General features: G+C 36.1%; 1 protein-coding gene across 1 annotated transcript in view; it reads left to right on the plus strand.

Annotated features, from left to right (window-relative positions):
* SDCCAG8 (SHH signaling and ciliogenesis regulator SDCCAG8) overlaps positions 1-17,079 on the plus strand; it is a 231,828-nt gene that overhangs the window by 69,184 nt on the left and 145,565 nt on the right. Inside the window, exon 13 of the mRNA XM_061626111.1 lies at positions 4,322-4,464. Within this exon, the coding sequence (XP_061482095.1) occupies positions 4,322-4,464 (143 nt within the window). The remainder of the gene's footprint in view (positions 1-4,321; positions 4,465-17,079) is intronic.

The raw sequence follows: 17,079 nt of genomic DNA on the forward strand, positions 1-17,079 counted from the left end.
CTTTCCCAACACTTACATCTAAGACATGGTGGATGTGACTGAAGTGCTTAGCAAACAAGTCACAGTGTACCACTGAAGGTTCTTTAATCTCCTTAGGTCAATTTGCAGCAGCCCACTAATAATACAGAAAAGCTCTGCTGGATAGCACCACAAGCATGCAGTGGTGGCAAGGAAATGTTTCTTTGTCATCATCACTGCCACAGAATAGATTCAATAATGAGATTCACCACAAATTTTCTACCAGATGTACTAGCCTTCTCCTAACCTGCTTCATAACTGTCAACTGTCAAGGGAACCAATCAGCTTCTGCCTAGTGGAACAGAGTATTTCTGAGGAACTGCATCAGCTGTCCCAGTCATGTCTGTATTCCACAGAGGGATTAGGTCATTGACAGGAGTGCCAGCTGTATCAGACAAACTCCTCAAGAGCTCTTGGGAATCCCTTACATTCTATTAGCCTTTGGGGCAGTCCATTCTACTGGAGGAGAAGAAGTGGCTGGTAAGTGGTCTAAGCCTCAACAGAAAGTGATCCATCCATGACAAGGGACTCAAAAGAACAATCCTTCACAATTGGACCTGTGCCCTCCTGTCCAAACAAGAGAACCTAATTGTGACCTGGAGTACTGTGTTTGGTTCTAAGAATCTTAGTTTAAGAAGGATATCAACAAAGTGGAAGATTATGATGATGAGGGACCTGGAGACCAAGTCTTATGAGGAAGGTTGAAGAAGATTGGTATGTTTAGACTGGAGAAGAGACAATGAAGTGATATGATAGCCATCTTTGAAATATCTGAAAGGCTGTCATATAATGGAGCAAATATATTATCTGTCACTCCAGAGGGTAGGACCTGAACCAACAGGTTCAAATTACAAGAAAAAGGATGAGGACTGCACTGGAAGGTGGTTGACTGCCTTAGAAAATAGTGCCTTTTAAGCAGAAACTGGGTGGCTCCCTATCAAGGATGCTGTAATAGCAAATTTTGTGCATTGGCTTGGGTTTGGCTAGAGGTTCATTCCAACTCTCTGATACTCTGACCTGCTATATATACTGGACTGCATGTTGGAACAGCTCCATGGTTATCATGGCAGCCATGGAGTCCTGAGCTGTTGTATAGCTGTTATATAGGAAGGAGACATGGAATTGTATCCCAAAACAATAGAATTTGCTCTGGCAAGATTTAACAAAACTGTATTGTTTGTGTAGAGGTGGGTTGTTATATTGAAATGCTCATGTTCTTCAGTTGATAAGGCCATAAATATTTATTGTTTGACTGCTGATTCTAAGCTAGATGCAGAGATCAGGTAGTTTAGGCCTCAAATAAGAAAAATATGCCAGCCAGATGGACCAGTGAATGTCACCTGTGGTGACTTGCTAATCCTTAGTCCCCAGGATCAACCAATAATATATACATGAATTATTGTGCTGTTTTAAGAGATATTTTCCCAACAGTTTTCTTTACAATGAAAAGCAGCCTTTTATAACTTCATAAAAGAGACACTTAGTTCTGAGAGATTATGTATGTACATTAAGATCACATTTAACTTTAAACAAGATTAAAAGAGAAATTTGTTATAGCTGAATTTTTAAGCAATCCAGTATATTTTTTAAGATCATCAGTCTCTGCCCATCCTGCCAAAAAATAAGCTAGGCTCTGTACAAAGTTAATTTATTCCCAACTAGCCCTTAGTATAGGTTGCCAGTCTTTAAAAAGTGGTTAGTTTAACAAAAGTTTTATCAAAATTGGGAAAAATCTAGGATAGTGAAATATATATTTAAGTCTCTCTCTCTCTCTCTTTGAAATCAGGGGGGTTAAATGTGCTTAATTGTTTTTCTGGGTTATGTTCACTGGTAATAACAACCATAGCTGATAAAGATCTAAAACAGCCTTTTTATGTTAGTGATTACTTGTCTTCCCCTTCATGCCTTTATATTAAAATCAGTTTTGTCTGGGAGTTCCTCCCATAAGTTTTACTTGCCATATCTTAGTCTTGGTTGTCTTTGATAAAACTTATGCAGTTGCTACTGAAGAAAAATTCTTTGATTTGAAATGAGTGGAGCCTCAGATTGTTTCACATACACCTTTGAGGTCTCTGCCTTTCTCTGTTCTTATGCTCGTGCCTATACTTCCTTACATATATCTGTGGAATCTACAATAATCTGCATTATTTAACTGATGTTTTTGTGCTTTTAAGAGTTCATATTTTACAGATTTACAGAATATTCTGACTTGCCATACTTTGATGCTATATTGTCTAGCTATTTCTTCATTCTTTGTTATCAGATCCCCCCCCGGGTCCTTTAAAATAAATTCTTAATGGGCTTGCTTATCTGTTCATGTCTAACCTGAGTGAAGAGGGGGAGTTCATCTTAAATCCATTTATGGCTATGGATTGCCTTAAGTAGTTTTGGAGATCCCAAAATCCCTTTTTATCCATTGCCTTCAGTTTATGTGAGATTGTTTACTAACAGTTGGTATCCCTTTGATGATGGAAAGCTCTTTGATCCAGCAGAGACTTCCATCAGCAGAACATGAAGTGAGGTGATTTTTGCTAATTTCCTTCCTCCTGCAGCCTCCCCCCACCTGTCTCCTCCCAAATGCTAAGATTCCCTTTGAAACAGCATGGGAGGTGATGTGGGCTGCAAGAAAAAAGGGAGTGGTCAAAAATTGGCTCCCTAGTTTCACTGACAGAAACCTCCTCTGGATCGAAGAGTCTGCCATCAGCAGAGAGACACTCTAAGATGTAACCCATGTAACATTTCTGTTAAGAGGGGATGCCACTCAATCAGGCTGTCACAAAGTGAAGAAAGGAAGTAGGCCACCATCTGTTGAGAAATCAGTTCCATTATGTTTTCCCTCTCCCTCAGTGGTCATGTAGCAACATCCATTCCATCAGGCTGCAGCAGAGGAAGAGATGGGAAGGAGGGATAGTCTTCCAGCTCAGCTGAGAGTTTAGTAATTGTTGGCTTCTTCTTGCAAACTGTTTCCATTCAAACTCATTAAAAGAACTTTGCAACTTAGAACTGGTGACTGTGTTTGCTTTTTTCCTCCTCCCAATCCATTTTCCTTGTGTGTTACGTCTTTTAGATTGTAAGCCTAAGGGCAGGGAGCATGATGTTTGTTGTTGATCCTGGCTGGTCGGTGACCAAAATAAATATTGATTGATTGATTGTTGTTGATCTTATGTAATCAGATCTGAAAGCCTTCTTTTTCTTTTTGTCTGAAGAATGTGGAAGAATGCTTTAAAAAAGTAACTTTCCCATAGTTATTAATATTTGTGAGTTGCATATAGAAATAGTAATTGCATAGTAACAATTTGAAATCTTTTAAAAATATTTAAGTTGGTTTAGGCTATGGAAAGAACATTAAGTTAGTGTTTGAAATGTAACACATATTTCTTTGTTGTTTCTGGGTAAAATTCATGAGTGTTTATCTTTCACATCTTTATCTTGCGATATGGACTCATACTAAATGAGAAGCTATTTGCTCTCTGTATGTAATCTACATTAGTATTGGAATATTGGTTACAGTATTGCCTTAAATCCCTGGGCTCAAACATCTGGCAGGTAGAGGGAGGCCATTTTCAGCAAAAGTCCTTTCATGTTAAAATTTGCTTTTTTGTTGGTCCGACAGCTCAAGTTCTGAGCTGATTTATCTTGAGGGGATGCTATAAAGCCCATCTGTTCACTTTAGATATTTCCCTTGAGAAAATAATGAAAGCTTATATTTATGCCTATAGCGTGGAATTATGAGGTTGTCTTGGCATTAGTTGATAGTTGTCAAATTATATATATATACACACACACACACACACACACATATACATTTACTTTCTCGGGGTTGTAGTGTCAGTTGGAAACGGGGGAAATTTTTTAACAGTGATCAACATCTTTCTGAATTTCTGTGGCCACAAACTGTAAAAAAAAGTCTCCTTAATATACAATTCTTCTCTTAAAAAAGGCTAATAAAGATATGGTTATTGTGGTGTGGAATTTTAGTAGGCTTATTTTCTATGTATGATTACTGAGATTACTCCATTTATGTATCACAGGTAGTTATGTAAGTTTTGGTAAATTTATGTAAACCTAGCAGCACTGAACTGTAAAAAAAGATAAACAAATTAGCAAAAATAATGAATTTTGTAGCTCAGACCTCTTTCTTTTTTTAAACTTTTATTAAAGGATTTTTTTTTTTAAAAAGTTCCCTTTCAATTTTTTAAATAAAAGGTAAATATGTACAGTTTTTTCTTGATAATGTATATAATTTACTTTACTATGCTTAGCTGATTTGACTTAATTTGCTGTGGTCCTCTGTGTTTTTAAGGAAACAGAGAAATTACAAGCAGAGCTCAATGAAAGTAAACAACGTTTGGAACAAGCACTGCAGGATACAGCAAGAGCTAAGGATGACTGTTTGAAACTAACCGAATTGCTGGGTAAAGCTGAGCACCAACTGCACCTCACCAGGTATCCCTTGTCATATGTGGCCTTAGCAACAATTTCTATTTCATACTGCTAATTTTACCAGTGCTTAGAAACTGAGTGAGTGCACAGCTTTCAGGAGATTAGAAGTGAAGATGTACTGAGCAAAACATCCAGACAAGATGAAGCATGGCAGGGATTTAGTGATAACAATAAATCTATTCATCCAGTTTATTCTATAGTATTCTCTCAAACAAGCAAGGTGCTAAATGTTATCTCAGAACAATTTGTAGTCAGGGAAAGTTATATGTACCCAGTTGTTCTTTCAAGATTCTTTGATGCAGTTGCCTTATGGAACAATTGAGATTATATAGCACATTGCTCACCAATTCCGTATTGATCAATAAAAGCTGAAGATAGCCATTACTTTCCTAGTTACTGATTACAGTTGGATGCATGCATGCTCTTCAGAGAAAACCAATAATGCATAAAACACTAAAATTTGTACCAAAATGTTTGTGTAGTACACAAGCAAGTAGCTATTCAAAACCTTTCTGAAGTTTTGCTACTGTTATACCTGCCCAATCTCACTGAGCACAATTGTTTTAACACTTAAAAAAACAGAAAACAAAAGAAAAATGAGTTTAATCTATAGCATGAACTAGTTTTTATTTTGACAAGTTCTGGGACATGAAGCGAATGTCCAGGTTTAAAAAGTATGCCAGAAAGCATTTAGGTTTATAGTATTAGTTGGGTCAAGTACATGTATGGTATGTGTGTGTAGACTCACACATGGATATGAATATGGGAGATTATAGTACGCCTCTTAAGTGATCACACCATCCTCTTTTTTAAAGAAATGGTGTAAATATAGATCATGGGCTAGTAGCAGATGGGGAGAAAAACACCCTTCTCACAGCCTGTATTTAGAGAACAAATATGCTAGAGGTTAATGAACTTGAAAAAAGTTTTGGGTAAGTTGTTAAGACAGCAAAAGTTTTGCATTTGCAGGACTTCTTTTATAATGATTTGTTGTGATAGTTAACCAAATGGTTTACCAATTTCCATTCTAAGGCTAATCATACAAGTTATGAAGCTATGTGGTGTCTTGGAGAAAATCCAAACTGTAGATAAATTTTCTGAAAAACTTCCACATTCTTAATAAGGTATACTAAGAGCTTAATTAAATTAAGCATCCAAATAAGTGATTCATATTTGCCAAAATTAATGATGAAACAATAATATTTCAGTGTTACATAAGGATTATACTTTCCATTTTGCAGAATTTTGTTTTTGATGCTTGATTGCAGAAGATGAACTGGGTTTGACAGTGATTTTCACTTTTATAGCTTAAGTGGTGTAATTGTTGCTTTTCATAGTATTATTTGTCATGACCACATTTCTCAGCCAGTTTATTCACATCATGTGTTTTCTTGGTCCCCTCTAAAATCACCGGTTTCTCATACTGTGCCTCGAGCAGTTCTGTGTCATCTTGTTGCTTGTTCATCAGGGCAATTTGTTCTTGGGTTTCTTGAAGTTGATTCTCCAGGTCTTCTTTTTCATTCTCTTTTTCTGCAGGTTCCTGTTTCTGCCTAGCCATCATGTCTTTAATCTCCAGCAGCTCATTTATTTTCTGCTGTAATTATTTTAGATCACAATCCAGCACATAACACTGCTGTTAAATTTCTACCAAGTAGTTTTCCAGCAACTCTTTTACATCTCTCTTCTCCAAGAACTGGTCCTTCAAACTATCAACTTCCCTTTCCAGGGCAGATGTCTTGATGGTGGTAGCAGACTCCACCTGAGGTTGTGGATCAGTGTCCTCATCCCTGGTCAATTTTGGGGCCCAAGCCTGCCACAGAAAAAGAAGACGGGAATGAGCACATGAGGCCAGAAGGAAAGACCAGAGATTCTAATCACTTAGTCTCTCAGGGCCAACTGGGTTGTCCCCCTGCTAATGGGAAATAAGTTTTTTGAGTGAAAGCAGCTCACTGAGCCTGAACTGAGACAACATGGGCCTGTATGTGTATTCAAGTGAAAGGCATGGACACAAACCACTGAGTCACAGGTTTCAGAGTAGGATTTTTGAATATTTGGAGTTGGATTGGGAGAATATTCAATTTCAACATTCACAGGGGAGAAGTTGGAAAAGATTTTTTTTTAATTGTGTTTCTGTTTGTCCTGCCTCTTATGCTATAACTAGTCTAACAAGTTATAGCCAACCTAGTGGGTGGTTCTTTACAAGTTTGTTCAAGCTGCCCAAAATTTTGGTGGTTCCCCCAAACTAGTGTTTACATATCATTAACATGGATAAAATATGTTATACATATCATTGGTCTCTCACCTGGTAAAGGGCTCATCCTCATAGTAAATGAATAATCCCACTCTGATCATCCTATCTAAACTAAGCTAAATTGAACCCCCCCCCCCAACAATATCTTCATCTTCAGGAACCTCTTGCACTTTTCCTTCTTGTTACATGCTTTCATCTTCCATACCACCATATTTTCTTCCTCCTCACCCCATTTTGCTTAACTCTTTCACAACCTTGTTGCCTCATGCACTCAGCCACCTTTCCCCCTCCCCTTTGCTTTATTATTTAAAAATGGCTGATGAGTTGTTATTTACTTATGATGAGCTGCCCTTCGATATATTGCTGACCATTTCTGCATACTATAATTGCATTTAGGAATTATTTGATCCTGTCATTCATAAGACTATTATTCATAACTCATGACAACCAATCTTTTATAAGTTTTTGCTTTCCAATGTTGTGTTAACATTCATTTCCTTATCAGTCAATTCTATTATGGTTTAAAAGCACCATTCAGTATTATAATTTAAAATTGTGGGCTTAAGTAATAAAAAAGCATAGATTGTATTTGATTGTTGGATTGATTGATTGATTGGTATCCCGCCCTTTCTCCCAGTAGGAGCTCAGGGCAGCATTTGTCTGCCTTTGTGGTGCCCTGCAGTCTCAAAAGAGGTATATTCCTTTAATGAGAGGCTTTTCATGTCTGGCTTGCAGGTGTAGTTAGGTGGCCCATGTTTGGCCCTTCTAACATAATAATAATAATAATAATAATAAATTTTATTTCTAGGCCGCCTATCTGGCCGCACAAGTGGCCACTCTAGGCGGCGTACAAGATCAAGTAAAATACAACATACAAACTACATAAAAAACATAGTTTAAGTTTTATGAAAGTTGCACCAAAATGAAGGTGAAGTTACTTCTGCCCCTAGGTAAACAATTCAGTGGTTGATTTTATAGAAATGAATAGAAGTTTACAAACATAGGAAGCTACCTTATACCGAGACAGACCATTGGTCTATCTATTTTACAAATTCTAATATTAATTGTATGGCATATTGGTTCTGGTTATAAATTATTAAATTACTGCAGTTAGATGGCTTGTTAAAATGCAGAAGTGGAAAAAATATTAGTGAAGAAGAAAAACAAACATACATGGCATCTGAATTTGGTTATGATATAGGGACTTGAAAAACCCATACATTCTGTCTTTGTGGTCCATCAGTTTCCACACTCTTAAGCTTTTATCTACCAACATGGCTAGAAATTTACTTTTTTGAAGAAAAAACCTGAACATTTTTGCATTCTGAAACAGCTCAGTTTCACACCCAGGATTTAGAATCTATAAAAAATCTTGGCTTTTGTGGATATAACCCTGATATAAATTTTCAAAAGGAAGAGGAATGAGTTTTATAATTGAGTGCAAATGAGTATTGCTATTCCTAATTATTGCATTTTTTTTAAAAAAAAACCTGACAATTCTGCCACAGTAAATACTATAATCCTAAATATATTATTATATTATTATTATTAATTAAGCTTATAAACCGCCCGACTAGCAATAGCTCTCTGGGCGGTGAACAAAGTACAGTAAAATCATAATACAATACCACAGGACATAAAAACAATCAAAAATCAATTACAACAATTTGTATAAATTTAAGTTAAACTAAATTAAAATGCTTCGGTGAAAAGAAAGGTTTTCACTTGGCGCCGAAAAGAAAACAGCGTCGGCGCCAAGCGCACCTCCACGGGGAGACTGTTCCACAATTCGGGGGCCACCACCGAGAAGGCTCTAGATCTTGCCACCACCCTCCGGGCCTCCCTATGAGTCGGGGCCCGGAGGAGGGCCTTCGTTGTGGAACGTAGTGTACGGGCCGGTTCATATCGGGAGAGGCATTCCAACAGATATCGTGGCCCTGCGCCGTATATAGATGGGCAAGACCCTATATATATGCAGGACCTGCAGTTTTTTCCATATAAAACCTCTTAGTCACATGTTAAAATAGTCACCCATCAATATTTTATCCTCCAGAAACTGACTTTCTTAAAAATAGTTTTCTTTTCCAAAAAATCTAGTTTACAATAGAACAGTTTAGTTACTAGTCAGCTAACAACAGTTTTTATTCTGTCTTCATTCTGCCTTTTTTGTACAAAATTGCAGGGGTATGTATGTCTTTTATCTATTTATATTTCATTTATATTTGTGATAATTTGATGGCAGAATTACACTGCTGTTTCAATGACAGTGCATATGGATTATAATTTTATTAGACTTTTTAGATGTTTGTTAAGATGGTTAACAAAATAATAACTATTTAAAACCTTAATGTATTTCATTCTAACATGGATTTTTAATTCTATCCCAAAATACTGAATGATTCCTATGTTTTTGTCATGGGTCATTTTGATCTCTCTAACATTGAAATGCAGTCACATGTGTGAAATGATGCAATAAAATACACATGGGAGTGTCGGCCAGTTGTTTCTTCTGGGTGTACATTTATAATTGCTGTCAGGCATGCAAATGTTCTTCAAATGTTAAAAAAATACTAGGTTGATCCACAGTGGAACCATGAAAGCCTGTAATATATGAAGTGGCTCACTGACTCAGATTATGATGAGTCTCCTGTGGGTGGAAATTCCATATTGAGGTTTCAATTCCTACTACAGACATTTTTATTCAGACAGGCCTTCCCAGAAGGGTGATGCTAGCCATGCCTACTGTCAGTTTTATGAAATGGCAGAATTTTTATTTTATATGGCTTTTATATATTCTTATTATTGTCTTTTGTTTTTGTAAAACTCTTTGCTGTATGTCACTTTGAAAATTTTCAAATATGAAGTGATTAATAATTTTCTCAACCAACTAATTAAATAAAATAGATCATCCCTAAAGTGTGGCTCTGTGTATGCCCTTGCAGTCTTCACTTGTTTCACAGATGGTAAACTTAAAAGTGTGATCTTGATCAATCTTGTAAAATTCAGTGAGACATGGGGTGGAGACAGATCAACCCATTTAAAGGTATATAGGCCACTTTATTGCTCCCTTCGTTTGGGCTCAGAAACATGGCATTCTGTAAACCTGTATCTTTAAAAATTATTGATAATTTGATTCATACTTGCATCTTGTATTCCTCAGTCTAGTTAATAGTTCTGTTGTGTAAACAGTTCTAAATATAATTGGTTGTAAGCATCTATCATCCAACTGTTGTAATAAACTAGAAGAGTAAGAAGGGTGATTGGCTGAACTGGTGCCAGTATGAAAAAAATTGTAAGTAAAATTTGCTACACTTCTACAAATCATTTGAATTAATATTTGCTCTAGATAACTCCAGGCAGCTTCTCCCCCCCCCCAGCTAGCAGTGAAAAGCCAGGGAAGTGCCTTGCTTAATGCTTTGGTCTTGGCTACGGTCATCCGTATGCTGGTTGCTTCTCACATAGATTACCATTACACAGCTGGTTTGGAGCTGCTCTTGTGGATTGTTTGGAAGATCTAGTAGCTCATCCACATTCTGTCCATGTCCTAATAGGACAGGTTGTAGTAAGCTCATAAAAACAATGCTTGTTTACCTTTACTGGGGCCAATTCAAGGTTCTGACTACCTACAGGACCCAACATATCTGTGATAGTGTCATCTTTGAGTTTCTTACCTTTTGAAAAGTGAAGTTTTATATACTTGGGTAGAGACCCAGGATGGCGTAGTGGTTAGAACAGCCTTTCCCAACCAGTGTGCCTCCAGATGTTGTTGGACCACAATTCCCATCTTTCCTGACCATTGGCAATGCTGACTAAGGCTGATGGGAGTTGTAGTCCAACAACATCTGGAGGCACACTGGTTGGGAAAGGCTGGGTTAGAGTGTTGGACTACAACCTGGGAAACCAGGGTTTGAATCTCCACACAGCCATGAAGCTCACTGGGTGACCTAGGGCCAGTCACTGCCTCTCAGCCTCAGAGGAAGGCAATGGTAAGCCACCTCTGAATACTGCTTACCATGAAAACCTTATTCATAGGGTTGCCATAAGTCAGAATTGACTTGAAGGCAGTCCATTTCCAGGGCTTCCTCAGTAGTACTGCTGCAATTAATGGAATGCTGTCACTGGGGAAGCCCACTCAGAAAGGCAATTAATTTCCAATAATAATAATAAATGTGTGTAAATTGGAATAACTTTTTCTTTTTCCATGTGCACAACGAACTACAGAAAATGATGTCTGATATGTAGTTTATCCACTACAACTAACTTAGTTATCTTTCTAGCTTGTGCCTAGGACAGAGGCTCAAATAATTACTCATAATCTTCATTAAAAACAAACAGAAAACCTGAAATATTGGTTTTCAGACTACTTTATGGCTTTTGATACTTACAGAAATAATAAGTACAATGCATTGGGAACTCCTTTGCAACCTAAAGAGAGTATTGCAAGCATATTGATGGTTTTATGCAACTCAGATTCATTTCTACCGAACTTGCACAGAAGACGGTCCAGGTGGATTGTGCCCAGTTTGAAACGTTTAAGTGGAATCCATGCTTGCAAGACTGCAGTGCTAAGTGGAACTCCAGAGCAGTCCATGTAGTCTGATTCATGTCAAATTATGCCATGTTAGTTTGCTAGTAATTGCTGGTAGGGTTTACATTTCAACAGAAGAGCTTAATGGTATTTGATGACTGATATGCAGAAAAATCATTTGAAAATCAAGGTTTTTTTCCAAGTCAGTGGTTTTGAAGGACACACAAAAGCAATTAGGAACACCACATCCATTTTAGCTTCAAATGCCTACTGTTTATCAGTGCTTCTAGTAGCCTCTAGCACACTCTCAACAGTTTCATTGGCTTTAATTGAAGTCCATGTATAATAAATAAGGTACAAAAATTAAACCTGGCATTCTATTGCCCAGGTTCTTGCAATATAACTTAAGTTGCTTAGGTTTTGCAGTTTGGGTTATAATGTTGGCAGTATGCTTTGCTAGAAGAATAAAAGTATGTGTGTTTATAACATGTACACACTACTGGTTTGCAAAAGAAATTTCTCCTCACTGTCACACATAAATATTCCAGGTACTTCATAACTAGACTAGCTGACTTGCATATTGTCTGCTATAGAGAAGCAGAATTTTCATGTTCTTCTTTAAAAAATACTGGCATATCAGATGTTCACTCATTATTGAACTATTGACAAAATATGAAATGAATACTCACTATAAGAACTATAATCCATAATAGCATATATAATGGAAAAATATACTTGACACAAGAATAATCCTTATTTTTTTATTTGTAATTTCAAAAAACATTATCTGGGAACTTATAATTGAAAAGAAATATTAAATCCCAAAACAAGATAACATGCTTAATAAATTCCTCAGTGTCTGTTTTATATGTTTATTTTTCATTACATTTAGGATTGCTTGTGGTTTAGTCAACATTTATTCCTATCTGTTTTTCATATACAAAGGCATTGGGATGCCAGAAAATAAACTGTTAACGGAGAATTAACTTCTTTGGCATGCTTTCATACTTATCTTCCAAATTAAAGAAAATGAAATGGGCAGAAGCAGAGTGTAGATTACTTCCTTTTTGTCAAAAATGGTGGGAATTTGAAAATTAATAATAAAAAAGGGAACAGATGCAGTAACATGCCAGAGGGAGATTAATGTGGAGAGTAAAATCTGTGAGCAACAAAACTGAAGCAAACTGAATCAGTGGGAGGTGGTTGTACAATCAAAATCAGGATAAAAGAGAAATTACAAACAACCCTGCACTTGTCAAAGTAGTAGTAATGAAATCCTGACTCTGCCAGCAGTGAGAACCTGTGTTAGCACTTTGGGGTAAGGATGGTAGCCGGGTGCCAGGTAGGAGGGCAGTGTTAGGTTGCTGGGCAGCAGCCATCTTGTGTAGAACAGATGGCACAGAAAGCTGGCAGGGGAGGGGCTCCTTAGCAGAACTAATCAGACAGTAACAGATAGGGCAGCTGGGAAGACTGACCACAGAGAGGGAAACTGCAGGATAGCTGCAGAGTTCCATGATGTTTGCAGTGGTGTGCCCATTGGTCTGATATAAGACCTTGCAATCCCTTTTTACTGCAGAAAGCACAGAAAAACTTTTGTTAACTGGGCAGTTTATCTAAAAAAATTGCAACATAGGGAATGTGTAAATCCACTGATGAATTGAATTCTTGAAAATCTTTGCTATTAAAAAAATCATACTACGTTTCTCTGGAGTTACAAGCATATTGCAAGGCTTATAAGCTATGATCAGTACATTTTACTCATCTTAATGTAAAAGTATGTTCATTTGAAATGAAATGGAAGTTAATTCAGATAGAGTACTGATGTCACCTGTACGTTCAGGACATATTAAGATTGGGATCTATACTGAAATAAATAGAGTTTCTAATATTTTTCTCTGTACCCTTTAATAATGGGGCACCAGATTGTGCCTTCTGCATAATCACTGTGTCCCAAGGTTGTAACTTTTGATCATAACTTAATCTTTAAGTTGCCCTGTCACTATCAGTAGGAGCATGAATTGTTGGCCTGTGTAAGAAGGAATTTTGAAATAGTGAGGCTGAGAAGAAAATACATTGTATGTTGAAAGAAAATTAATTTAAATGGTGCTGAAAGAATTGATCTGATATATAGAATGCTTACCATAGTTAAGTGACCAGGATGAATGATAAAAAATACTGTAAAAAGAAACAAGTAGATGTGCATTATGTCTGTCTTTGGTGAATAAAGAAAATTGTAGCTCCTGCTTCTGTTTTTCAACTTTGTATTTTTTCTCTTTGCAGAAGGTTTCTGGTTTGGCTCAATTATTCATTTTGAGTGGGGAGGGGAAGAAACATTACAGGAATTTGAAATAGGTGGTATAACAGAGCCATATGCTATTTATGCATCAGTTTCTGCAATATATCTAATTTGGGGCTGACAGAAAAAATTAGACTTATTTGATATAGCAGCATATTAGTAAATGACTCGGGTAGATTTGAAAGTTTCCATTTGTTCTCTTTATTTGTAACTGAATCTTGCAAGCATTCTGTTTTCCTGAGCCATTCCGTGAAAATATCTTGGTTCTTTGTCCTGCAGCTGTACAAACCACAAATATTTCCACAACTGAAAAGGAAGTCTTGCTTAAGGTAATTTTATAAAAAGAGGCTGGAACAATTAATTATTTTCAGATTGTGTAAATCTACGTGGGAAACATACTCATTCCCTTGACTACAGGTTCTTCCTAAGATAGCTTAAAGTGTTAATATAGTTATAGATATGTAAATAAATTAGCTGCTCTGCATTATTATGAAAGCAGAGATTTACCTGCCATCATTTAGCCCATGCATTGCTTTATGATGACAAATATCAAATGATTTGGAATACATCAGCTCTCTTGTTTTCTGGCAGTGCCTATAGTAACCATTATTATATTGTACTTTATAAACTGTCAGGTAGCGAATACCTTTTTATCTACTGTCTTATAGTTACTGTTCTTTTTAAAATATACTGTTCGAGATCACAGTGTTTCCAAAGCCATTAATGGTATTAAGTGTGAAAGAAATATGCTTTAAAATCTAACAGCTAGCCATATTGAGAACATGTTGCTGTCTTTAGTTTTTTATTACTTGAAGGGAAATAGGATATTTTATAGCCTGATACTTAATTTGTAGTGCTCCAGCATTTTTTTCCTGAAATGAGAAGGATTTGTAAATACATCTGATATAAAACAGTTTGTTTGCAGTATTTATACTGACACTCATCTAGTAAGGGAAAACTAACACACATACATTTCAGTTATATTACTCTTGTTTTAAATATTTGTGATTAACATCCTGTTAGTATATCATTTCCCATTTGTTCAAATGGAAGAAGGTTATTAATCTTTTAAAATTACCAAATACATTTAACAGAATGTCTTATTAGATCTTAAAGATTTGACATTATAAAATTATTTAGGGTTTGAGGCTTTATAAAATAGGGTGAAAACATAAATGCAATCTTGTGATGCAAATTTAAAATGTTAAGCATTGTCCTACATAAAAGCAGCTGATGCTAGTACAATGAAAGAAACATTAAAATTCTTTTTATGTGAAGTCCATTAATTTCTTTCCTGGTGAACTGTAAACTACTAGACCAAAGGAGCCTGTTTCTTAAGTTTTTTTTTTAATTGTTTATTTGAAGGCTGAACCACTGACATTGTAATAATCATGTTTTTGGGAGATAAACGTTTTATATTTTTTATATGTTGAAGGAATTCATATAGGAAAACGCTATATGAAAAACCATTATTGCTTTACTATGGATCCAGCCTTTTCATGGCATAGAAATAAAGATGAGGAGCAGAAAAACAGCAAATGAGCAGTTACTTATATCTTTTCCATCTGGTAACTCTCTTCTGTCCTTGGTCTATTCAGTTATGACAGGGAGCAGACTTCTTCCCTGCTCAATAGATTTATTTTATCCATGGCAGTATGATTGCCACATCAACTATCCCACTACTCCCTGTCTCATTCCTCCAATCTGTGAGCGGTTTGTAGCAGTGCAGCTGGTATATGACTTCTTGTCCTATGGCTCTTCCATGTTGTCAGCAGAGCAAAAATTGTAAGGAGGTATAAAATCAATTATACGGATAGGTAAGACGATAGATTGCTATACAGTAAACCTTCCTAGAAGATCTTGAGCCTGCTTGTGCCCTTGATCTTATGCTAAGCTAATTTAAAACCCAAGGGACACATTACTGAAAATACAAGAAGTAGTTTCTCCTGCACAATACATTAAAAACCAGATCCTGAATGTAGTAGGTATTTATTATTTGACTAAGTAGAATTTAAAGCATTTGATGACCCAGTTATGGCATATAAGAGAAATTATATTGTACTATTTGGGAAAGTCTGATATTTGATATTTTGTGTGATATGTTGGTTAACATTTTTGAAACAGTTACAAAGTGAAATTATGTTTCTGTAACTTTCTGACACATTTTTTTTCTTTGATAAAGAAAACTACCTTATAATTTGGGTATCCCTCAAGACAACAGTTCACAATATCTTTATTTTTCTAGATAAGTACAGCAGTTTAAGAGGCAAGTTAATAATTCAGTAATACATGGCTGTCGGAACCAATTTTATGAAAAGCAGATGCATGCTGAATAGCTCTGCATAATAGATCCTGTAAACAATATGAAATGTCTCAAAGTAGCTGCATGGCTCATTTCATTAACTTGCAGAAACTATTTGAATAGCAATACAGATAATCGCACGGACAAAATTAGTGACCTTTAAAAAAAAATCTCAGTTTTTTTTAATGTGGTTAGGTTAGCTATGACGTTGATATAGCTATGCTTTATCTCTAAGACAATATTGTAACAGGAAATATTCTGTAGTAAGAATTCTGGCGTGAACTAAGTCATTCCTCTGTTCTTTTTTATTTTTGTCCTTAACAATGTAATTTGGTTAATAATTTTCCACCTCATTTTGCCTTAACTTAAACAACGTTCATTTTATTTTTATTTTGCTAAGCTCTTTATGTCAGGATTTTCCCTTTGGTGTATTGTACTTTTGCTAAATGGGTAAAGTACAGTGTACAAGGTTTTACAGAAAGGAGCATGGGCAACAATGAATGTTTATAGGATTTTTAAATGATCATTAAATATCCTATTATTTTAGTTCTCTATTGTCTTCTCCACACCAAAAAAGTAATTTTCACAAATGGATAACTGTCCAGCTTTGTCTTTTGCTAGGGATTAAATCTATGCCGACAGTTCTTTTGACAATGACCTTGAGGGGCTTTGCATCTTGAAGAAGAAAGCAGAAGCTTGCGGTAAACAAAGTTCACTTCTGACAGATGGATTGAATGACAGAAAGGTTGTGAGTGCCAGAATAGCCCTGGCAGAGGAGGAAATGTTCAGTGGAATCCAACAGGAGAGGAGGTGTGAACAGGTGCAGGGTTGCTGACGGAAGGGGAACCAGATGGAAGGAGCCAGAGCCAGTTTATTTAAAGGAAAAGGCAGAAAACACTGAAAGGCTGTACAATCAGTGGCTAAAAGTGCGCATGGAAGAAGGTAAAAAAGCAGAAAGCAAAACTGCACAGTGGGATATCAAGCACTTAGCGTAATGACAGTAATTGTGAGTTTAGTTGGAAAGTTGCTATTAAAATCCATTCATCCATTGCTCTAAATAACATAAAGTGTTTAAAACACTTTTTAAATTGACAAGGATACTGCTTTGTCTGTCAATTTTTTGTAATGTTAACACACAAAAGTTATGATTAGGAAAATGTTGTAGTTCAGGCAAGCCAATTCAAGATGATAGCAAGATAAGACTTGAGTATTAACTACAGTATAATCTTTAGGGTTTTTTT

Source organism: Rhineura floridana, chromosome 4, assembly GCF_030035675.1.
Source record: "Rhineura floridana isolate rRhiFlo1 chromosome 4, rRhiFlo1.hap2, whole genome shotgun sequence".
NCBI classification, from domain to species: domain Eukaryota; kingdom Metazoa; phylum Chordata; class Lepidosauria; order Squamata; family Rhineuridae; genus Rhineura; species Rhineura floridana.